The sequence below is a fragment of the Bactrocera neohumeralis genome, unplaced genomic scaffold (genome assembly GCF_024586455.1).
Source record: "Bactrocera neohumeralis isolate Rockhampton unplaced genomic scaffold, APGP_CSIRO_Bneo_wtdbg2-racon-allhic-juicebox.fasta_v2 cluster09, whole genome shotgun sequence".
Lineage (NCBI taxonomy): Eukaryota > Metazoa > Arthropoda > Insecta > Diptera > Tephritidae > Bactrocera > Bactrocera neohumeralis.
The window spans coordinates 9727007-9753455 of NW_026089622.1; the positions used below are offsets into that span (position 1 = coordinate 9727007).

Here is a 26449-nt window from a genome sequence, read left to right on the forward strand (position 1 = left end):
GTCCGATTTTGCACAAAAGCGTGCCTATAGTACCCACCTTCCAATCGGTTTGTATTTTTATTATGTGAACACTATGTTTTTCCTTCGAAAAATAATTTTTTCTCCGAGAAAGACTTAATTTTGATGATAAAAATTTTGTCCAAAACACCGCGAAATACACTTAGCGTTACTCATGTGAGACACCTTCACAAAATAAACGAAAACAACAAGCAAAACCTATCAAAATCAAACAGTATCTGAAATATCAACAAAGAATTGTCCAAAGAAAACTACCGTTACAAATTTGTTCTGCTACATCACTTTGCTAGTGCAAAGCCAAATGCAACAAATCCCAAAACCATATATGGCGTTGTATGCGGTAGAGGGTTAAGCAGAAATGAGCACGTTCCCTGCAGATATACATACATACAGCATATTTAAAACGACTGATCTCACGCGAGAATGAATAAAGAGAAATGCTTTGTAGAAAAAATATGCAAAGTCACATATGCGTGATTGTTTTTATAATATGAAACATATTTAAAAAAGGTAAACATTTCTATTTTTTTACAAAATCGGGAAAAATTAGATAAAAAATAATTTTAAATAAATTATATTAATTTCGACTATTACAAAATGAAGATGTGCGAAATGAACTTAAATGTGCTCATATATACACGTCTTGGGTCATTCCTTTCATTTCTTCAAAAAAAATTAATGACCTTCATGAAATATACATATTGGCATTATTTCGTTATCATTTCCAGATTTGTAGCAATAGAATTTCTATGGCTTATACATATATTATATCTTTGGCACATTTGTCCGTATGTTTACGAAATAAAATACCATGCCAACCACGGCTACCCACTTTTGTAGTTATATTTCAATATAACTACACATTTTTTCTTTATGCACTAACACCAACGCACATTTTCGGGTTATTTTTTGTTTACCTAAATGCGATGAAAAAAAGTTTCTTTCATTTCTTGATTTATTTGAATGAGTGCAAAAGAGAAAACATAATTGTCAATAGTGCCAAAAGAAAATCCCAAAAAGGGTAATAAAACAAGTAAGGAAGGGCTAAGTTCGGGTGTTACCGAACATTTTATACTCTCGCATGATAAAGTGATAATCGAGATTTCATTATACGTCATTTACATATTTTTCAAATACCGTATTTTTGTAAAGTTTTATTCCGCTGTCATCATTGGTTCCTAATGTACTATATATTATACATAGAAGGCAACAGATGGAATTCGAAATAGCGTTATATTGGAAGAAGGCGTGGTAGTGAACCGATTTCACCTATATTTCGTACATGTCATCAGGGTGTTAAGAAAATATTATATACCGAATTTCATTGAAATCGGTCTAGTAGTTGCTGAGATATGGTTTTTGGTCCATAAGTGGGCGAGGCCACGCCCATTTTCAATTTTTAAAAAAGCCTGAGTGCAGCTTCCTTCTGCAATTTCTTCCGTAAAATTTAGTGTTTCTGACGTTTTTTGTTAGTCCGTTAACACACTTTTAGTGCTTTTCAACATAACCTTTGTATGGGAGGTGGGCGTGGTTATTATGCAATTTCTTCCATTTTTAAACTGTATATGGAAATGCCTGAAGAAAACGACTCTGTAGACTTTGGTTGACATAGCTATATTAGTTTCCGAGATATGTACAAAAAACTTAGTAGGGGGCGGGGCCACGCCCACTTTTCCAAAAAAATTACGTCCAAATATGCCCCTCCGTAATGCGATCCTTTGTGCCAAATTTCACTTTAATATCGTTATTTATGGCTTAGTTATGACACTTTATAGGTTTTCGGTTTCCGGCATTTTGTGGGCGTGGCAGTGGGCCGACTTTGCCCATCTTCGTACTTAACCTTCTTATAGAGCCAAGGAATACGTGTACCAAGTTTCATCATGATATCTCAATTTTTACTCAAGTTACAGCTTGCACGGACGGACGGACAGACGGACGGACGGACAGACAGACATCCGGATTTCGACTCTACTCGTCACCCTGATCACTATGGTATATATAACCCTATAGCTGACTCTTTTAGTTTTACAAACAACCGTTATGTGAACAAAACTATAATACTCTCCTTAGCAACATTGTTGCGAGAGTATAAAAACGATGGAAAGACGCATGTCATTCGTGATTGTACCATCGTAAAGGATTCTCGTACAACAAGAAGGTAAACGAATGATTTTTATGTGATTTTTTTTAAATAATTTGCAAGTAATTACTTCATTTCTTTTTATAGCATTGGAAATCTGAATGAGCAATATCATCAGAAGCAGCAAATATCAATTGTTAAGTATGTGAAAAAAAGTGTGTGTTGCTTGAAATTGGATTGCGCAGTCCAATATAATACGCAAAAATAATTACATATGTACATAAGTATGTATTTTATGCCTTTAAGGCGGCCTGCAAATGTTTGTTTTATATTTTAAATAATCAGATAATATTATTCTTTTCCTTCAGATATTATTATGATTTTTATATAAATAATCTCTCTTCAGAGTCAATTCTATTCGTATTTAATATATTCTGTTGTTTTTTCAGATAATATTAATCTTTTCTTTCAGATATTATTATCATTTAAAAAAAAAAGTAGTATCATTTTATAAAATTAATCTTTATTTTCAGCTATTAACAAATTTTTTATGGAGCATATGTACTAGGGTGTGTCATTCTGAGTCAACCTCTTTTTTTCAACTGAAAAACAGGCTAAAAACTTTCGAAAATGTGAAAAAGAAAGTCACTCAAAAGATGAGCTCTTAATATAAATATTAAGATGTGCCTGTTTCAAATTTTCTATTTTCCATACAAATTACAGGAAAAAAATCATTTTTTTTGTGGTGGTTATTGTGCGGAGGTTATTATATGTGCACCCGATGGCTGCCAGTAAAGTTGGTAAACTCGATTCCGATTCTACTCGAAAATCGAGTTGCGTACTTTTTTTATTTTTTATTAAGTTTGCAGTAAACAGAAGTAAACTTAATTATATTATCCAATTATAATTATTGTTTTTAATTTATTACGTTTAATGTGTAAAACTAACATTTCTGTGCTTATACAAAAGCGGCCGATTTTATTGTTTTTTAAAGTAATATCGTGTTTCAATTATACATAGTGTAAATGAAATTAAATTGAAGAAATAAAAAAATATCATATTTTCATCGCATGCCAGTTTCTTACATTTCGACCTCATTTTGTAAACCTTACTAACTTTGAAATGATTTTGTCTATAGCTGAATGTGTTTTATTTTTATTTTTTAAAACTTTTGGTAACTAATATGTCATTAACTTATTTCTCAATAAAAAACATTCTATACTGCAAAAAGTACCTCTATAACGTGTTGTCAAATATGCACAAGACTTGAAAACTTTGTGTGGTAAACTTTGCGTGGCACCGAGGTGAATTCAATTGTTTTTTCTGAGCTTCCGGAGTCCAGACAATGCATCTGCCACTATTTTAACTTTACCGGGCTTATATATTATTTTAGGAGCATACTCCTAGATTATAGCGTGCCATCTTTTAATTTGTCGTTAGAATTTCTTGAAGAAACCGCACAAGATAACGATTTTCCAAATTATGGCATAAAGATCTTTTTCATTTGTTGCACAATTTGCATTCTTTTCTAAACGTACCTCTTTTTTTTAGACATACATATATTGAGACACATGACCATTTTCGCCTGATAAATGTCTGGGTAAAGGCTTGGTTATTGCTGCGTAATCCTTAATAAACTTCCTGTAATAACCTGTCATACCGTTCTTGGTAATGAATACCCTGAAATTGCTTCAATATTTTTATCTGTTCTAATCACATTACTTGCTACTACATATCTCAAAAATTCGACTTCCTTTCATAAAATGTGAATTTTGCCAAGAAAATCAGAAAATCCTCATAATCGCATTCCTTAGTATTCCTCATATGTCCCGTATGCTCCGCCATCATCTATATACACATGACAAAATTTCCCAACGTACTCCCTTAATACATCATCCATAGTTCTCTGAAGTAAACCCGGAGCATTATTCAATCTAAAAGGCTTTCTAAGAATGCCCCCAAATTTGAAAGTATAACATTGCTGTCCGGTATAGGATAGTTATCAACAATTGCAACCTTGTTTAGTTTTTCTAAAATCCACCACAATCCTTAATTTTTGTGTACCACTATTTATTCTTTTTTTGGCACCACACAGAGAGGTAAGGTGTAGGGGTTCCTACTTGGTCGAATTATATTGTTTTGCAAAAGATTTGCAATGTTATCATTCACAAAGCTGTTTGTAGCCAGCGGATACTGATACTGTCTACCGGAGTATCCATCGTGGTACGAATCTCTGCCCTAACATCTGTTCTGAAAGACAAATTCATATATATTCCCGCGTGTGCAAACTTACTTTCCTTACTAGTTTCATTTTTCCTTTATTCCAGTTCATATTGCTCTTAAACCGATAAATCACTATTATAGCAGGAACAGCGAAAAACGCTACTTCTTTCCTCAGTTGCCGTCCTTAGCGAACAAAAAGTGTCAAAAGTTGAGCCCTTAGAACCAGCCATCTTTATATATTTATAGATAATAGCATATGACTCTGATTTTGAGTTAGTTTAAGAAAATTTCAAATATATTGAAGACAATTTTTATAATTACTACAGTATATTGAGACTGGCAACCCTGCGTTGTTAGAGAGCAATCAGCTGAGCCGTTCCTACCGAAAAAATCCAAACACCATGGAAATCTACGGTAAAGCGGAAGTAGAAGCGGTATGGGCTGATCATTTACATTACGCTCCCATAAATAGGTCGTGTCAGCTGACACGGGCCACGGGTTTACGTTGCTCGTTGATCCAGCTATTATTCTGGTTCTCTGAATATCCATCGGCTGGCGCTTCGGAGTCATCCTCCAAAGTAATTTTATTCAATTCGTTTTCTTCAATCTTATTTTTGTTACCGGATTTACCCTCGGTTGACGCTTTAGGAGCCTCTGTTCACGAAATAATTATGTATGAATATCTCCTCTATTTTTTTCTTGCCTGTATTACTTTCGGCTGGGGCTTTAGAAGTCTTTGCTCCCAAAGTAATTATATTTTTTCTTCCCTTAACTTTATTTTTCAAAATTTCTTTACTTTCATGTTGTTCATGTTTACTTCCTAAGCTATACATATCGGGTGATTTTTTTGAGGTTAGGATTTTCATGCATTAGTATTTGACAGATCACGTGGGATTTCAGACATGGTGTCAAAGAGAAAGATGCTCAGTATGCTTTGACATTTCATCATGAATAGACTTAGCCTTAGCCACAACGTCGAATTTTCAGTGAATGGGCCCTAGAAAAGTTGGCAGAAAATCCGCTTTTTATCGACAAATTTTGTTCAGCGATTCATTTCTGGTTGAATACTACGTAAATAAGCAAAATTGCCGCATTTGGGGTGAAGAGCAACCAGAAGCCGTTCAAGAACTGCCCATGCATCCCGAAAAATGCACTGTTGTCTGTTGTGTGTGGTTTGTACGCTGGTGGAATCATTTGACCGTATTTTTCAAAGATGCTGTTGGACGCAACGTTACGGTGAATGGCGATCGCTATCGTTCGATGCTAACAAACTTTTTGTTGCCAAAAATGGAAGAACTGAACTTGGTTGACATGTGGTTTCAACAAGATGGCGCTACATGCCACACAGCTCGCGATTCTATGGCCATTTTGAGGGAAAACTTCGGAGAACAATTCATCTCAAGAAATGGACCCGTAAGTTGGCCACCAAGATCATGCGATTTAACGCCTTTAGACTATTTTTTGTGGGGCTACGTCAAGTCTAAAGTCTACAGAAATAAGCCAGCAACTATTCCAGCTTTGGAAGACAACATTTCCGAAGAAATTCGGACTTTCCGAATGGACCACCTAAGACGCAACAACATTTAAATGAAATTATCTTCAAAAAGTAAATGTAACGTTTCAAATAAAGAACCGATGAGATTTTGCAAATTTTATGCGTTTTTTTTAAAAAAAAAAGTTATCAAGCTCTTAAAAAATCACCCGATATAAGTCCACTTCTCTATCACCATTAATTATTAATTTCTCATTTTCGAAATTTATTACCCTCCCAATGTTACTTAAAAATTTGCATTCTCTTAAACAATGTAATTAAATGATAATATCGTATGATCGAAAACCCATTAATTGTTTTGAATCTTTTGTAAATATCAAACTCATTCTTATTTTAGAATCGACCAGTAAAGTTAATTTTGACCTAAACAATTGTTCTCTATGATATTATTAACATGTTGTGTTTTGTTAGGCGGCTACATATTCCGCTACGTGCTGCTATGTTGCATTGGGGAAGGCCGAGTCTGAATGTGTTGAGTCGACCTGTTCTTATAAGTAGACTCTTTGTGCTTTATTGTGCGCAAGACGCAAATTATTATTAAAACTATTAAAACCATCATACCGTCTATTGTTATTAGTAGGCGAAGAACACTGAGTTCTTCCAAACTGTATTGCAAAATTAACTAGCATGGTGTTTGACTCCAATTCCTGGGCTTTTGCCACCGCATTTGGCAAATCACTTGGTGAAAATTAATATAAGATATTGCATAAATTTCCGATTATTTCTGTTATAGAAATTCGCAAGGCGTCTCGTCTATTTTTGCGTTTAATTCCTTAGTAACCGCACTGTCCGATTCGTATATCAAAATCGTTTTATCTTCTTCTTTACTGGCGTGTACACCGCTTACCCGGTCATAGCCTAGTACAAAAGAGCGCACTATTCGTTTCTCCGTTTTGCTATGTGGCGCTAATTGGAGATTCCAATGGAAGCCAAGTCGTTCTCCACCTGCACTTTCCAACGGAGTGGAGGTCTACCCCTTCCTTCGCCGTGGCCAATGCGCCAATGACCATAAATCTTCCGAAGAACCTTTCTCTCGAAAACTCGTAATGTCGACTCATCAGATGGCAAGAGTTATTCTGCGTTGGATTTTATTTGATACTGGTTTCAAGATAGACGAAATTATCTACACCTGTCAACAGAGACGTGGGAGCCTAGTCGCGAGTGCGATGATTGTTTAATTGATGACAGGAGATATTTCGTCTTGTCTTTGTTCACTACTAGACCCATTTGCCCCGCTTCCTCATCTATTCTGGAAAAAGCAGAACTAACGGCGCGGTTGTTGAGACCAATGATATCGATGTTATCGTCGTACACCAGCAGTTGTACACACTTATAGAGGATGGCATCTTCCCTTTTTAGTTCTGCAGCATGAAGAAGTCACACGAAAGGAAGTCGTCTTGACTGAAATCTCGTTTGGTATCGAATTGCTCGGGGAGGTCTTTCCCGAACGGAGTTTTTGGCATTGTTCAACATCATCTTACATAGCCGTATTAGTTTTGCGGGGATACTCAATTCAAACATCGCGGCATAAATGCAGCTGCTTTTCATGCTGTCAAAAGCAGTTTTGAAATCGACGAAGAGGTGGTGTGTGTCGATTCTCTTTTCACGGGTATTTTCCAAGATTTGGCGTATTGCTAATATCTGGTCATTTATTGATTTGCCAGGCCTAAAGCTACCTGATAAGATCCAATCAGTTTACTGACGGTGGGCTTTAGTTTTCAGGCGGGTAAATGCTTTTCGAACTTCTTCATGAATGCTGGAACATCTGCTCCATCGTTATCGATTGATGAATCGGGTCAATAAATTTAGTATGCTCTGGCACTGATTACTAGATCACCTCGGGAGTTCTACAACAGTAGAAGCCATTTATCAGCATAAGCAAAATCATGCCAAAATGGCGTCAAATTTCAGTACTTTCCCATGATTAGACAATAAGTCATTCGCGCCAAGTGTTGTCATATTCCGTAGTATTGTTAGTGTTGCAAAATATCTACGGCTGCCTCTCACTTATAGGCTCATCGCATTATCAACAGACTCCCTCCAACTAACGAATTTATTTTGTTTACCAGAGAATTCAAGTAGTGACTTGACCACCTCAAACGACTCCTCGCGCCTGATCTGTGGATCAATCACCTCAGTTTTGTAATCGGCGACAGTAGCTGATTTTGTTACCCTCTCTATTTTTCTTCTTCATCCAATTTTATTAAGGAAATTCTTAACACTGTCTATATACACTGTTCATTTATTAATCAGTCCCTAAAACTTTCCACAATACAGCCCAGTTTAATCTTTTATAAATTTATTCACTGTTTATAAATATAACCATCTCTATAATTGCTTAAAAATATGTGACCTGGTCTACGAAAAGGGAGCTAACGTTCGAAAACTAGTTTTCTGGGAAACGGCTGTTAAAAATAAACAACTCGTTTCTCGTTATCTCATTAATTGTTCTCCTTTTTTGACACCTAAGCCCCCTTTCCGTAGACCAGGTCACATATAATATATAACGTATAAACCTATATATGTACATATATAATAGGGTGATTCAAAAAATTTTTTTTTTTTCGTTTGGTACTCGGAAAAATAGGTTCCTCCTCTAAGAACGCCTCTCCAAGCACGAGTTATTAATTGTAACGGGAAGGTCCTCCTACGTACAGTTTTCTATTTTTTCCTATTATCTTGTTCCATAGATTTTGTGGGAAATTGAATGTTCTATTAAAAATATTAACGGTTGAAGTTTGATTATTTTTGGGAAAATTTTTTATTTCTTATGAATTTTATAAATCAATGAAAAAAATCATAATGAACGATTATGAATATTTTAGATTTGACAAATATTTTAACCCTTTCATGCCCGATGTTGTCTATAGTCAGCATTTACATACATATACACTAAGTCCCGTTATATCAGTTTTTTTGACGGGCGGTATTTTGCATTATGTAATCTGGTGTATAGTGAATTGTTGTATTGTAAGCTATTCAAGGGTTCATCCATTAGGCCTTTTTCGTAGAGTGAAATTGTCAAGATCGCGAAAAAAGCCGTTTACGCAAAAAGTGTTAAAAAAGATTAAAATAGCTGTTTTATTGTAAAACCAAGGGAATAACATAAATAAATAGAGGTAAGATAGTTATTAAAAATAAAAATAAGTCATTGGGAAAGTGTTTTGTTTAAAATAAGTTTGCAAAAATGATGTTGCCTATAGGCAACATTCTATCGGGTAATTTTTTAAGAGCTTGATAACTTTTTTTTAAAAAAACGCATAAAATTTGCAAAATCTCATCGGTTCTTTATTTGAAACGTTAGATTGGTTCATGACATTTACTTTTTGAAGATAATTTCATTTAAATGTTGACCGCGGCTGCGTCTTAGGTGGTCCATTCGGAAAGTCCAATTTTGGGCAACTTTTTCGAGCATTTCGGCCGGAATAGCCCGAATTTCTTCGGAAATGTTGTCTTCCAAAGCTGGAATAGTTGCTGGCTTATTTCTGTAGACTTTAGACTTGACGTAGCCCCACAAAAAATAGTCTAAAGGCGTTAAATCGCATGATCTTGGTGGCCAACTGCCCATGCATCCCGAAAAATGCACTGTTTGGTGTGGTTTGTACGCTGGTGGAATCATTTGACCGTATTTTTTCAAAGATGCTGTTGGACGCAACGTTACGGTGAATGGCGATCGCTATCGTTCGATGCTAACAAACTTTTTGTTGCCAAAAATGGAAGAACTGAACTTGGTTGACATGTGGTTTCAACAAGATGGCGCTACATGCCACACAGCTCGCGATTCTATGGCCATTTTGAGGGAAAACTTCGGAGAACAATTCATCTCAAGAAATGGACCCGTAAGTTGGCCACCAAGATCATGCGATTTAACGCCTTTAGACTATTTTTTTGTGGGGCTACGTCAAGTCTAAAGTCTACAGAAATAAGCCAGCAACTATTCCAGCTTTGGAAGACAACATTTCCGAAGAAATTCGGGCTATTCCGGCCGAAATGCTCGAAAAAGTTGCCCAAAATTGGACTTTCCGAATGGACCACCTAAGACGCAGCCGCGGTCAACATTTAAATTTTATCTTCAAAAAGTAAATGTCATGAACCAATCTAACGTTTCAAATAAAGAACCGATGAGATTTTGCAAATTTTATGCGTTTTTTTTTAAAAAAAAGTTATCAAGCTCTTAAAAAATCACCCGATATAACTAACGAACCAAAACACCAAAGACTTTGGAATTTTTATCCTTTATACTTGAGTTTAGACTAACATACATATATCTGTCCTAAAAAATGTTTTAGCTCTGCTCATTTTAATTCGGGCATGAGAGGGTTAAATCGGCAAGAGCTATACTATATATGTACATATGTTGTCAGTTTTTTGTTTTGCGAGTTTGCGAAGTTGTGACTTTTCCTTTCCAGAAAGAAACATTTGGGCTTCAGCAATTTGCTTCCATATTGATTTGTGATGCTTATGCTGTTTGAGACTATTGTTTTATATATAGGTATGTCCATATACATTTATCAATGTGCGAAATAATTATTACCAAAAGTAAAAATAAGTAAAGAGAATGTATTTGTGAGCAGCAATTTATAACTTGAAGTCGGCTTATAATAATTAATTATTGTATGTGTTTGATTAATTGTTTATGTTAATAATTAATACCTTTTTATACTATATAGTAAATTATTATTTTTGCATGTTTCATATGATGCTTTCTTTTCTCTTATAATTTAGTTTTCAATTAGCGTAAATTTTTCAGAATTCAACAACCATTTTCTTTTTTGGCTTGCTTTGTTTTCTGTGCCTTTTTTTGGAATTATTGGCTGTGTTATTCCGTCACTTAACAATTGCTGAATTTTTCTTTGACAAAGTCGACCCACGTCCATTGGGACTGATGGAGGTTGTCGTTATTGAGATTGATCTCAAAGATTTCTTCGTTGATATTTGTTTACTCTTTCCCCATACTTTAATTTGGTATGTAGTATGCTGCTGACTTTTCTTGGTATTGGTGTGTGGTATTTTTGTTTTGTCTTTTCCAGGATTCCGTTTTCCAGGGTCTGTTGTGACCGAAATGTGTACTCTTTATTAATACTCTTAAGACTTATTATATAGTTCTTACTTCTATTTATACTAACTAGTTTGTTTACTTATTGGCTTACAGATTGGCGAAACGCTTTGTAGCCAATACATATTTACAAAGGCGCTTAACTTCAACACCGGCCAGTTCGGTAGTATGTTTTAAGGTATGCGCACCCAAGTGTCTAAGCCTTGACCTCCCAAACGCGCGACCGTCCAGAAGGAAGAGCTGCCTTGTTTGTACCGTATCTTCCTCCAAACAACTTCTGCAGTCAGCATCCGGTAAGATTCCCATTCTTCCCCATGCATGCCAATAGATCAGTGGCCTGTTAAGAGTCCCACTACTAATGAGAGACTAGCCTTACTGAGGGCAAAGAGATCACTAGATCTCCTGCGATCTATCTTGTGCCAAAAGGCTTTTGCGACCGCGCAAGTACCGATGCTGGCCCAGCGTTGGCCTGGCATCCGCGAGGCCCAGCTATCCTGTAGTAGAACACAAGAGGATGCAGGGGCACCGACCCGTTTCCATTTTACTGATAGTGATTCTAAAGTGCCTTACTAGCTAGTTGCTAGCTCATCAGCTTTGCAGTTACCTGCGATTACGCTGTGGCCCGACACCCATGCCAGTCAAATCACAAAAGCTCTCGCTGCTGGAGATAGCGATGTTAGACATTCTTCGACCAACCCTGAACGCACTGTAAATGAGTTAAAGGCTAGTATTGCCGCTCTACTATCTGAGTGAATGGTCACCTCTCTGAAGGTGGACGCTCTCTGGAGCAGCAAATATGCTGCAGTAGTCAAGAAGTCTGGAACTGGTGTTGATAGAGAGCTCCCGACAGTAGACCCCTCCACCAACCTTCCCCCCAAGCTTTGACCCATCCGTAAAGAAGCTTGCTACCCCTCTCCTCTCACCCATATCTACCTCGTCGGTATTGGGCAGAGAAGGAGCTGTCAGAATTCGATATGGCGTCTCCATGATCCAGATGATCCGGTATGGATTCAAAGTTTGTGAGGATATCCGAGTGTCTCTAAATACGCGTTTCTTCAAGAATCCAGTTTTTCTGAGCCTGATAGCCACCTTCGCGGCTATACACCTTCCGGCAATGTCCACGGGCGTTATGTTCAAAATTGCATTAAGTGCCATGGTATGGGTGGATCTTAATGCACCGGACATGCTGATAAGCGCAGCCCGTTGAACGCTTTCGAGTTTCTTAGCAATTGTGGTCTTCCCTAAAGCCCTTCACCACATAAAGACTCCATAAGACAAGATGGGCTTGACTATGGTGTCATAGGCCCAGAGGACCACTTTCGGTGAGAGGCCCCACCTTTTGCCAATAGCTCTTCTATAGCAGTATAGGGCAATATATGCCTTTTTTGCTCTCTCCTCGGTATTCGGTTTCCATGAAAGCTTTTTATAAAGGATGAGCCCTGAATATTTCACTGTATCCTTCGGTTGCAGGCGAATACCTCCCACTTGTGGCAACGGTGCCACCGGGTTCTTATATTTTCTACTGAATAAAACCGTTTCTGTTTTATTTGGGTTTATGGCGAGTCCACTTCCGGCCGCCCATTTTGTTACAACGCGGAGATATCCCTGCGTCAACTCGTACACGGTGCTTAGGAACTTTCTTTTGGCCACTACATCGTGCTACATATTGTGCATAGGCAATCACCCGACAGCCGCGATCCTCTATTTTTTTTAACAGGTCAATAACGACTAGGATTCATAAAAGAGGAGAGAAAACCCCACCCTCTGGGGTTCCCCTAGTCACATTTCGCCTCGCGCGAGTTACATATATAGTTCCACAAACCACAATATGTAATGAAAACTCCAACGTAGACGAAATCATAAGAAAATATTTAAATCAACCCAACAACATTACTGTGTAAAACATTTATTTATTTGTCGGTTTGATTTAAATTGACACTCACATAAATATGTATAACGAAAATGAAAGTGTCGTGGCTTCATAAAAATTAAACAACGATACTTGAAATGTAAACAAATTGCATTTAAACATTGTGGCTTAAATTTCATGTCACCGAACTTAAATTTATGAATACTACATGAAACGTTACTACTTTTACTTTCATAAGCAAAAGTCAAATAAATATCAAATTACGTAGGAATATTTGTATGTCCACTTAAAAAAGGTACTTAATGTCAATGCACTGAATTATTTGTACGTCCACTTAAAAAAAGTACTCAAGCCACATAAATGTCAATGCAACGAATTTAATGCCTGGAAAAGTATTAAAAAATTACATACATATATGATTCTGTTTACATTTATTACTTATTTTGGTCAATATTGAAGGTGTCATTTTAAGAACGAAACTATTGTAAAAACAAGTAAGGAAGGGCTAAGTTCGGGTGCCACCGAACATTTTATACTCTCGCATGATAAAGTGATAATCGAGATTTCATTATCTGTCATTTACATATTTTTCAAATACCGTATTTGTGTAAAGTTTTATTCCGCTATCATCATTGGTTCCTAATGTATATATTATACAGAGAAGACATCAGATGGAATTCAAAATAGCGTTATACTGGAAGAAGGCGTGGTTGTGAACCGATTTCACCCATATTCCGTACATGTCATCAGGGTGTTAAGAAAATATTACATACCGAATTTCATTGAAATCGATAGAGTAGTTCCTGAGATATGGTTTTTGGTCCATAAGTGGGCGACGCCACGCCCATTTTTAATTTAAAAAAAAAAGCCTGGGTGCAGCTTCCTTCTGCCATTTCTTCCGTAAAATTTAGTGTTTCTGACGTTTTTTGTTAGTCGGTTAACGCACTTTTAGTGATTTTCAACATAACCTTTGTATGGGAGATGGGCGTGGTTATTATCCGATTTCTTCCATTTTTGAACCGTATTTGGAAGTGCCTGAAGGAAACCACTCAATAGAGTTTGGTTGACATAGCTATAGTAGTTTCCGAGATATGTACAAAAAACTTAGTAGGGGGCGGGCCACGCCCACTTTTGGGCGTGCTATTCGGCCGATTTTGCCCATCTTCGAACTTAACCTTCTTATGGCCAAGAAATACGTGTACCAAGTTTCATCAAGATATCTCAATTTTTACTCAAGTTACAGCTTGCACGGACGGACGGACGGACAGACAGACAGACATGCGGATTTCGACTCTACTCGTCACCCTGATCACTTTGGTATATACATATAACCCTATATCTGACTCTTTTAGTTTTAGGACTTACAAACAACCGTTATGTGAACAAAACTATAATACTCTCCTTAGCAACTTTGTTGCGAGAGTATAAAAATTACTTATGTTAAATTCAATTATTACATATGTATATAACTACAGCACAAAATGGCATAAATGATGCCAATATCCTTACAAAAAATGAAATAGATTATTATAATATAAACATAGGAAAAATTAAATATTTAAGAACGGCAATATTTGAAAAAGACAGAGAATTAATATTTGTAATCAAAATACCTAAAATATTTTTTAATATACAAGTAATAACTATAATACCTATCCCTTATTTAAATAAAAAAATAAATGCTGAAATTTCAAATGTATACAAATATAATGATAAGATTTATGAGTACAAGAAGAATAAATACATAAATGAATGTACCATATCAACACACTGTACAATAGATAAGACATGTGAATTAATTACAAATGTTAACTAAGAAATAATTAAAATTAATGACGAAATCATAATTGTAAAAAATGCAAAAAATTATTTAATTCAAAATAATTGTGGCTCGGAAACATTACAGTTAAATGGAAATTATGTAATAAAATACAACAACTGTTCAATGGAATTAGCAACCCAAAAATTTTCAAATAATTACAAAATGTTTATTGACAAAATTATATGTATTATCACAACCAACTTACTTTTAACGCCACTCTAACTTTAGAAGAATTAAAATTAACGTCGATACATAATCTAAAAGAAATAGAAGAAATAAAATACAACAATAAAGTTGTAACATACAGTGTACCAACAGTGGTAATGTTAATAGTAATATTCTTTGCAATAATATTAATTTGCAATCATTGCAAAAGAAATAAAGAAAGAATTCAGGAGAATCCTTCGCCCAGGGGTGGAGGAGTTACTTATATAGTTCCACAAACAACAATATGTAATAAAAACTAGAACGTAGACGAAATCATAAGAAAATATTTAAATCAACCCAACAACATTACTGTGTAAAACATTTATTTGTTTGTTGGTTTGATTTAAATTGACACTGACATAAATATGTATAACGAAAATGCAAGTGTCGTTGCTTCATAAAAATTAAACAACAATACTTGCAATGTACACAAATTGTATTTAAACATTGTGGCTTAAATTTCATGTCACCGAACTTAAATTTATGAATACTACATGAAACGTTGTTACTTTTACTTTCATAAGCAAAAGTCAAAGTAATATCCAATTACGTAGGAATATTTGTATGTCCACTTAAAAAAGGTACTTAATGTCAATGCACTGAATTATTTGTACGTCCACTTAAAAAAAGTACTTAAGCCACATAAATGTCAATGCAACGAATTTAATACTTGGAAAAGTACTAAAAAATTACATATATGATTTTGATTACATTTGCTTATTTTGATCAATATTGAAGGTTTCAATTTCAGAACGAAACTTTTGTAAAATTAGTGTTAAGATTAACTTGAATAAAGGAAGAAGAATTCAACCTTATTTCATTTCTCGCGCGCTGCCCCATTCTGTTTCGATCGCTCTGTCACACATAAGACTGAGAATGAAGAGCTTGAGGTTCGATTCAACCCCAAGACCGTCAAGAGCAGTTACGACTGCCTCCGGCAGGACATTGTTGAAAGCTCCTTCGGTATCAAGGAAGATCCCAACAGCGAAGTCCTTAGCTTCAATGGCTTCCTCGAGCCATGACACGATAGTATGCAGGGCAGTATCCACTGACCTGCCTTTACAATAAGCATGTTGTTCTCCTGATAGATAGTCTCTCGGAATGCGCCTCTTCATATACCAGTCCGTCAGTCTCTCCAGAGTCTTAAGCAAAAAGGAGGAAAGACTGATGGGCCTGAAATCCTTGGCCGTAACATGGGAGCCATTGACAGCCTTCGGGATGAACGTAACTTTGCCTCGTCTCCAGGCCCCCCGGGATGTAACCTAATCTCATGCAATTCGCATAGATAGGTGCCAACCAGCTACATGACACCTTAACAGCCTGCTGCAGCTGCGCTGGTATGATGCCGTCCGGTCCTGGGGACTTGAACGGTTTGAACGAATTAATCGCCCATGGAACTCTCCAGTGCAGCATTGTACGCCGAGCTGAAGACTTCTCAGTCTGTATTCCTAGGATTTCTGAAAAATTTCCTAGGCTGACCTTTTCCGACTAGACTAAACCCGATATACATGTGATCAGAAAAGAAGTGATAATCGAGAACCCTCTAGTTTGAGATCAGAAGTGAAATACCATGTGAGGCTAGGGTGAGGTCCAGAACCTCCTCCCTGCGTGCGGTCACAAAAGTAAGAGAGTTTCCCCTATTACAAATGCAATGACAATAAAAAAGATTTTAAGATAAGGTTGTTGTGGTTTTCAAACTCAAGGTTGTTTTGATGTTTGTTAGTATTATAAGGAATACATACGTTCCATAACTCGCGCACATACAGTCTGTTTATTGATAAGTGATAAAATGAAGATTTGAATTTCTGATTGCGCGGGTTAAATAATAATAATATTGTGTTTATTATTGTATCTATTTGTTGAATTTAACATCTTTACCTACACGTTTGATGGCAATATTAAGACTAAAGGACATTAGGTTTGCTTACAACTAATTGTATTATCGACAGAACATTCATGTTGTTCTGTTGTGTTCTTATTTTAAAATATTTTTATATTTGGATAAGTTCTTATCTGTTACTGATAATTACAATGAAATGCCCTCATTTTAAAGGCGCTGTGTTTGGAGTCGCTGTACATACTTCCATTTCATATACCTGCTCGAAAGCTCACCATGTTTTGGCTTTTTGTTTAATCTGGTAACATTTACATGCCTTTACTGAGTTGTATATAAATAACCCTAATATTATTACTAAAGGGACATTCCAAAGAGACCTCGTGCTCGCATTTGGTTACCCCCACTAGAGGAGCCAGGCGAAAAACTCCTGAGGTGTATCAAGCTGCAGAACAAATCTATACCTGGTATAGATGAGTGGCAGCTGATAAAGGAGGAAAAACCAAATAAAGCCAGCAGACCAATACTAGTGGCCATTTGCGATGAGTCCATTGAGGCTCTCAAGAAGACTGACTAGAAAATCAGCTTCGGTATTCGCAAGGCCAGGTTGAAAATCTTCCAAGGCGACAAAGTGGCTGACGAAGACCACACGGAAGAGGTCGACGACGCCAGCCAGTTGCTAAGGAATGTGGGCATCGAAGAAACCCGAGATGCCCAATAACAACCTTAAATGCGTACAGATAAACCTGCAGCACTCGAAGTGTGTGTGCTACAGCGAATCTGATAACCCTTATGAACGAAGGGAGCATCGACATCAGCCTAATACAGGAGCCCTGGGTCAAAGAAGACAACATTAAAGGGCTAAACAGCAGCAATTATAACCTGTTTTACACACGGAACAAAGGTAAACCTAGGGCATGCATTCTTATCAATAAAAGTATAAATGCATTTCTTTGTCCTAATTACAGCACAGCAGATATCATAGTGGTAAAGGTGGAATAGAAGGAAAAGCCCTTCTTCTTAGTCTCGGCCTACTTGGCCCATGACGAAGACATACCACCGACCCCGCTCACCAGACTAGTAGAGGAGAACAGGAGGGATGATGTCCTAATAGGGTGTGATGCAAACGCAAGGCACACCGTATGGGGTAGCTCCAGCATAAACACCAGAGGTGAGTCACTCTTGCAGTATATTCAAAATAGTAATCTAAGTATATGCAACAAGGGCGATAAGCCAACTTTTATTTTTCCAAGCTCTGATAGGTTTTCGGGGTGGGAGGAAGTGCTTGACCTCACGTTATCAACAGACACAGACAGTCTCGTTGTGGATAACTGGAGGGTATCCGATGAGCCTTCCATGTCGGATCACTCCTGGATACTCTTCAGCATCCGCGGGAGGTACAGTGCTCCTCTCACATACCGGAACCCTAGAAGAACAGCATGGGAAAAATATATCAGAATAGCAACAAAATGCCTCGAAAAGGGAGGCAATAAGAGTATCAGAAATCCTCAAGAACTAGATTCAGAAGTAGAGAAGTTGGAAAAAAACTTAACCACAACTTTCAATAAATCTACTCCGCTAACAGTTTTGAAAAAGAGAAAGTCTCTGACTTGGTGGAACAGTGAACTCAAGAATTTGAGAACACAACTAAGGAAAGCTTTTAATGAGAGTTTTAGAACCAAAATATGGCAGCCATATAAAGATATTATGAAAAGATACAAAAAAGCAGTCAGGAAAGCAAAAAACGACTCTTGGCGATCTTTCTGCACATCGATAGAAAGTTGCAGAGAGACCGCTAGGCTGAGCAAAATGCTATCCAAAGATCATATTAACACTGCCTACATTAGGACGGAGGGAAGTGATTGGACCTCCTCGGCAAAAGAGTCTCTGGAGGTACTAATTACAACACACTTCCCCGGGAGTCAGCAAACACCTTCAACGAGGGTTCAATCAGATCCACCGTTGAACGCAGCTGATTATCAAAGCCAAATAATAGACAAAAGCAAAATCAAGTATGCCATAAATAGTTTTGCACCATTTAAAGCGGCAGGTCCTGACGGGATTATGCCCATAATGTTGCAAAAACTGGTAGGACCAATGATTCAAAGACTTGAAAATATATACAAAGCCAGCAATCTATTATCCTACATCCCAAGAAGTTGGAAAAGAAGTAAAGTTGTGTTCCTTCCGAAACCTGGCAGAAGAACACACGAAAATGCCAAGGACTTTAGGCCTATAAGCCTTAACTCCTTTATGCTGAAGGTACTGGAAAGGCTAATAGATCTACACGTAAGAACAATAATGGCGGAGAAGTTATCGATGTCCCAACATGCGTACATAAAGGGCCGATCAACCGAAACTGCCCTTCACGAGGTGATAAGTGTAATTGAAAAATCACTACACCATAAACAATACACCATGGCTGCTTTTCTAGACATAGAGGGCGCCTTCAATAACATAGAAGTAAATGCGATAATTAACTCTCTGGCACATGGTGGCATAGATGACACTGTGTGCAGATGGATACTATCGATGCTTGAGAATAGGAAGATTATAGCTTCAAACGGCGCTGCAACACAAACAAGTAGAGGGACGCCTCAAGGAGGGGTCCTCTCTCCGCTCCTATGGGTTGTAGCGCTGAACGAAATACTACTCCAACTAAACGGTGGAGGAGTGAAAGCAGTGGCGTATGCAGACGATATAGTGTTGTTGGTATCAGACATGTTTCCTTCAACAATCAGCGAGATTATGGAAAGAGCCCTTCGAAGGTTTAACCTATGGGCTAAAAACAATGGACTAGGAGTTAACCCGAACAAAACAGAACTGATGCTATTCACAAGCAGAACCAAAATACCTCAATTTCAACTTCCGGTACTAAACGGTACTACACTCATTCTATCCCCCACAGCTAAATACTTGGGGGTGGAGATTGACAGCAAACTGTCCTGGAAAATAAATATAGAAAAAAGAATAAACAAAGCATACATGGCCTACAATACTTGTAAGAAAATCGTTAACAAGAATTGGGGCCTTAAACCAAGTATAATCGTGTGGATGTATACGGCTGTCATAAGACCTATACTTACATATGGAGCTCTGGTATGGTGGCCAGCGCTAAACAAACAATACAATATTAGAAAATTAAATGGAATACAAAGAGCAGCATGTGCGGGTGTTGCGGGTGCAATCAGGTCATGTCCGACTGATGCGCTCAATGTGATCCTGCATCAACTACCAATGGACATTTTTATTCACAAAACAGCAGCTATTGCGGCGATAAGAATAAAAGAATTGGGAGGTTGGAATCAGCAGAATTACGGACATAGTGTAATTCTAAAGAAGTTCACTATTAATAAATCAGACTACATTCTCCCAAAGCTGGATTTCAATAGACACTTCCAGGTGAGGATACCATCTAGACGAGAATGGAGAAGAGGTTCAATGGTAGAGGAAGATACCACCTCAATCTATCTCTATACGTCTACTGAACTCGGCTAGCATCTTCCAAACAGAAGTACTAGGCATAGAAAAAGCCTGCGAAGTTCTATTAGAAAACCACGGGAATATACATAAAGCAACTATATTTACGGACAGCCAGGCGGCCCTCCTGGCATTGTCTTCACCCATGACAAATTCCAGTACAGTTCACAACTGCAAGAGAGCACTAAGCTCAATAAAAGACAAGCTCCAGCTAAACTTGATCTGGGTTCCCGGCCACAGGAACATTTTCGGTAACGAAAAAGCAGACGAGTTGACAAAGGCAGGAGCTTTCCTCAATGAATCCAAGGCGGAGCTAATACCAAGCCCGCTAGGATCGATAAAAGGAGAGATAAATAGACATTTTCAGCAAATTGCAAACAACAGGTGGAAAAACATTACAAAATGCGTCATAACTAAACAATTATGGCCAAGATGTGACAGGAAAAGAACCAATGACTTATTAAATAGGTCAAGAAAAAGTATTTACAGAATAACAGCTACCACAACAGGGCACTGGCCATTTGGGGAACATGCGTCCAAAATGGGATTGCCCTACAACGAGATCTGCCGTGGCTGCGGAGTAGCAGGGAACAAGGAAACAATCTTCCACTTTCTCTGCGAATGCCCAGCTCTAGCACAGATCCGACACAAAACACTTGGAATCCATCTAGCACCAAACCTTGAATGGATTTCCACTAAAAGCATATCAGACATAAGAAGTTTCATCGAAACCTCAAAATGGTTTGAAAGAGAAGGTGAAACGTAATAGCAGATACAGGAGGTTCTACGAACAGTGCATCAAAATGGCACATCAAGTGTTAATTGAGTCCGATAGGGCTGCACTCCTACCTACCTACCTACCTATTACTAAAGGAATATCATAGCTTAAAAATTGTAAAGGGCGTTCCTCAACAGGAATTAAGTATTTGTACATTTCTTGTAAATTAGAAAATTTATAATTCGATTTGGATTCTAGTATTTTCATAATTTTGATTTGTTCATTTTGATGACCATTTATTAAATTTTTTTTTATTTTTAGGTCATGTTTAAAATATGTCTTATTATCAAAAGTAGTGCTAATATTAAACTGATTTAGTTTTGTGCCTGTAATATTTTTGCCGTTGCATATATGATTTCCGTCAATTATAACATTTCCGTGATCTATAATAATGGCACATTGTTTTTTTGAACAATATTACAATATGCTTTGTCCTTATTTAGTAAAGGGATGGTAAGGTAAATGCTCCTAATTACGGCATATTAAGGTAGATTGATGAATATACGCATATTACAGTGAATCAAAAGTTAGACGGAATGAAGAATTATAAACAAATCGTAAATAAAGCTTTTATTTTTCATATTAACTTTTCAAATGATAGAATTTTTGTACCGTTTTTTTGTTATTAATGCTTTTCTGAAACACTCAATTGGCCCCAATTCCGTTCTAAAATTTTGTCAAAATCCTAATTCCGTGCTAAAGTGATCCTTATTTCGTGCTACATTAGAAGAGGTTCTTATTTCAACTATTCCTAGCAATTTGTTAGTAAAACTTACACAGTTTATACGTGGAACACAACGAAACATTTTTATTCACATAAATCACATAGAAAATTTCTTAGTTAGATAAAATAAAATAACTTCAAATATTTTAATGACATTATTTGTCAGCTATGCATTTGATGCGATATATAAACATAAAATAATAAGTGTTTAGTTAGTAAAACTGTATACATTCAATTACTTGTACGTGAAATAAAATAATTTCAATTACATTAATGTACATAAGGTCAGTTCAATATTAAATTTTAGTTTATTACATATCAGGTATTGAAAATATTCCTCTCTTATTTATAGGCTGAGGTAAATTAATTTTTTTAACTACTTCATCGGCGTCGTATTCTAAAATATCTTCTTTTCCTGGCCAATGCCAGTTAGATCCACTCATTGTCATGGTTTTGATTTGAAATTTTTCTGGATTCCCATTAGTAACTTTTAACACCTGCTCAGGGAATTTCTCGCCTTCATACCTTACTACAACATAGTCTCCTGGATTAAAACTATTATTAATGTTCCGTTTTGCTTTCACCTTTGAACCTTGCTTTTCTTTCTTTTTTAAAATTATCTTTTCTTTCTTAATCTTTTTTTCTTCATCCAAGCGTCGCTGATACTCAATGTATTCAGAAGCAGTGGCGACAGTTGGGGTTAATTTTTTCTTGACAAATTTTTTGTTCGGGTTCACTGGTTGGGGCTCTGGCCAGAAAAGAGCATTTTTGAAAGGCGTTGGAAATTCAGATTTTTTTATTTCTATTGCATTAACTGTGCTTTTTGGTGGAGTTCACGAATTAATATTAACCACGTCTACATTGTCATTCGCCTCCCTAGGGGGCAACTGAGGTCTTGGTGGATGGCTGACAGTTGTTGGGATATCTTCGAAGTTAATGGCTTGAGCTACTGGGCAAGGTATACTGTCCAATATATGTACTACTTCACGCTGCTTGGACTTCACGGCTCAAGATGGAGTTGAGCTGCTCAAATTATGTTTGTTAACTAATTATTCATTGAAATCTATGAAATCAATACTCATGATTTCGATATCCAATAAACAGTCGTTGTTAGTTAAAATACTCGTAATATTAAGATCGGAAATAGAAATACTTGCACTGCAGCTGCTTGTTTGCTCATTCTTAACACTTCTCCAAAAGTAAAATAAGTTTTCGTCTTTAACATCACCCTTCCAAGTTCCGCTGCACTCAATAAACAGTTTAAGCTTTTCAGCCGGCAACCTTTTCTCAAAACTTTGTAAAAATTCTTCGGAATTATTTTTAATTTAGTTCCTTAACCAAGTTAGTAACGCAGTTTACAAGTTGATATTTTGTTACTGGAAAGCCTATTTCCGCCAGATAACAAACCCATTTGACAATAAAACTTTCTTCGTCTGTCGTTAGCATAGCTGGAGATCCTGGGCAGCCTTTTGAATACTTGTATTTAATTTTGTCCAGTAGAGTTTGCTTCGGAGCACGATATACCTTTGAAGCCTTGTAACATGTCATCCGATTGCTTTTTATCGCTTCAAGAGCTAAATTTAATGATTCCTGTGTATATTTTGGCATGATGGCGGCACTCAAATTTCTGTTAAAATGAATTGAAACGTAATTAGAAACACACCGTTCCCAACTGCGGCCTATAGAACGGAATTAGGCACAAAATTAAAAACTGAAGCCTATTTTCGTGCTACATGTTTTTATAAATATTAAGCAGGGAATTCCCGAAATATTTGATGTAAACTGTTTTGTAACTAATTTAAATTCCACCAATGAAGAATCATCGCAAATAAAGTCTTGTTAATCCAATAACATAGCTTTAGAAAAAGGAAACCTCTGAATTGTGTTTACTTATTTTAAGCTCATTTATGACATTTCATACGCAAAAAATAAGCTTTTTCCTCAAAAAACGATAGGACGGAAATTGATCTTTAAACAATTTATTGAGTTTACTTTAAGCTAAGAATTTAAATATATATTAAAACTCAATTTTCAACCCCAAAACAAAGTAAAAGGAAATATGATATATGTTCCTAATTCCGTTTCATAGCACGTAGATCGGTACAGGTGATATTTCAATGTACCAAATTCCGTTCTAACTTTGCATTTAACATTTTTTTGAGTTTATTATATAAAATTTATATTAAAACATATATTTCGGTAAAAAATGCTATAATGTACAAATTTTTTAGTATATATATATATATGCACTTACCCAATTATAATATCAGTCTTAAACAATTTTTTCACAACTCTTAGCACTTTTCACAACAAAACTTGTTAATTATCACCACCGGCTAGGCAACTGCTTCCAGCCAACTAACATATGTGAATTTAATATGAAATAAAATGATTTATGGTTTGGCATTTTTCAAATGTAAAGTTGAATATATTTTTGACAATTTAAAATAACTGTCCTTTGAATGATGGGTAGCATTGACTTATTTTGTTTATTTAAAAAACTTGTAAACGAAATAGCACGGGATTAGGTATTAGGCCGTAATTGGGCACACTTACGTTATTATTATATATTATACATATGTACCCTACACCGGGTTTTTGCTACTTTATTAATATAATAAATTTTAATTAATTTTCCAAAAGAAAGGGTAATTATCGTAATATTCTTCAAATAATTAAACAATACGAAAAAGTAATGCTGTTTATTTTGGTAATATGAAAATAATTATTTACACTATTATAAAACAAATAAAAATCATTTGAACAAAATAAACAAAAACAAGCAAATAGATATTGGTACATATAAAACTGTATGTATGTATATATGTATTTATCAAAGGTCCACACTGGCAAATATTCAGCGATACCCTTGTTCTTTGTCAAACAAAAACTAGCAGGACTGCACAAAACTTTATAGGAAATTCGTACACACATATGTACAAAGCACGTTGATCTCTTCAACGAGCTCTCAATTGCACAACAACACGTACATACAAGTCCAATTATTAGGGTGCAACCACATACATAAGGACATAAAAAATATAATAAATTAAAAGTGCGGTTTTAGGAAAAACATAACAATAAGAAATAAATAAATTAAATTAAAAATATTTTCAAACTACATAAAATATAAATAAATAAAAAACAAACTCTTATTTACTTAACCGCTTCATATGCATAAATCAGTTTACAACGAGTAAAATTTAATTAGTTTTGACAAATATCTTAATTTACAAAAAAACGATGAAAGTTGATAACAATCAAAATACACCTGAAGGAGCTACAGGCTCAAAACAAAGCTGAATTTGTTACAGAAAGTGACAGTTTAACAAAATACTGCACTAGATTTGCCTCTGCACCCATTCAAGAAAACTCTGAACCGTTATTAGAAATCAAAAATCAAAACCTTAAAAACTTTTGGACTCGCCTCCAAGCGACTTATGACCACATAACAGAATCTGACGATTCAGACCTACCTCAAAATTTTGAATCATCGGCTTACACAATATACGAAAACTGCTTAGACCAGTATGAAAAAACGAAAGCTATGATCTCCGATCAATTAAAGCTAATAAAAGCAATTGCACCTTCCGAGATTAGAGCTGCCACAAATAGATAATCAAAAGGCAAGTTCATTTTATGAAGGTTACGAACAATGGCCGTCCTTCCGGGACATGTTTACAGCCGTTTCCATCAACCATCCACAACTATCAAAAGCACAAAAATTTTATCATCTCCGATACAAAACAAAAGGTCAAGCCGGCATAATAGTAAAACAGTTCGCTCTTAATGACGAAAAATTCAATTTGGCTGGGGAAGTCTAAAAGATAGGTACGAAAACGAAAGAGTACTGGTCGATAAGCAAGTAACGATAACAAGTGAAGAATTTATAAGACTACAATCCACTTTTTCTAATTGTTTGTCGATTCTGTCTACGCAAAATATTCCCCCATACAGCTGGGACCCAATTCTGGTAGACATTCTCACCGCCGCTTTACCAAAATTCGTTACTTCTATGGGTGTAATTGCTGTCATCACGAAAAAAGTGCCCCACGTGGGAGCAAATGAATGATTTTCTAACTCCCCAGTACGATATCGCTGAAAGGGTAGGCAAAAAATTAATTGAATCAAAATATGTTCAAAACGTTCTAAAAAGAAGCTTCAATAGACCCCAAGTTAGTAGCAAAAATAATTTAAACAGAGCTTTCACAAAACACAATCGTTCCCAACGGAACAAAGAAAACATATGCCACGCGAACTATGCAGAAGTAGGCATAAGCTTGAAACTTGAGAGAAGTTTAAAAATTTAATGTCAATGAACGGAACAACTTTGTCAGGTTAAAAAGACTCTGTACAAACTGCTTATCACACTTACACAATCTTTGTAATTGCAAAAGCAAATTTAACACAAAGACACAATTCAATCCTTCATTACAGCAGATATCCCATATCACCCCAAAGAAGCGCTTATACACAAAGAATCATGGGTTTAATTGCAAAAGCAAATCCCGAAACCCAAAATTCGGAAAATTGCCAAGAGACCATGTTGCTCAAAGGCACAAAAAGCTCAAACGCTGCACAGGGTGGACTAGTTACAGAACTTGTTACCACCATACAAACTCAAGTAAAGAAAAATCAAATTAATACCTTAATTCACAATTAAGGAAATTTTAAGAGTTAGGGAAACTTCCCCGAATTTTAAATAAAACTCTAGAAGATCAGTATTGTAAGAAGATCAGTATCAAAAGCCACAACTATTCTATCAAATAATGGCCGGTACGTTGTATGACTGCCACTAGAGCCAC

The 26449-nt window shown here is 36.2% G+C and overlaps 1 protein-coding gene across 19 annotated transcripts in view; it reads right to left on the reverse strand.

Moving 5' to 3' along the window:
- LOC126764476 (FERM domain-containing protein 8) overlaps window positions 1–26449 on the reverse strand; it is a 459702-nt gene that overhangs the window by 135384 nt on the left and 297869 nt on the right. Inside the window, exon 12 of one of the 19 annotated variants that reach the window (XM_050482176.1) lies at window positions 8096–8585. The exons of 16 other annotated variants lie outside the window; for them this stretch is intronic. In XM_050482176.1, the coding sequence (XP_050338133.1) occupies window positions 8548–8585 (38 nt within the window). In that variant the 3' untranslated portion in view covers window positions 8096–8547. Of the gene's footprint in view, window positions 1–8095; window positions 8586–14826; window positions 14879–23248; window positions 23272–26449 lie in introns of those variants that run through there. 2 more of the 19 variants (XM_050482175.1, XM_050482179.1) reach the window with 2 other exon arrangements.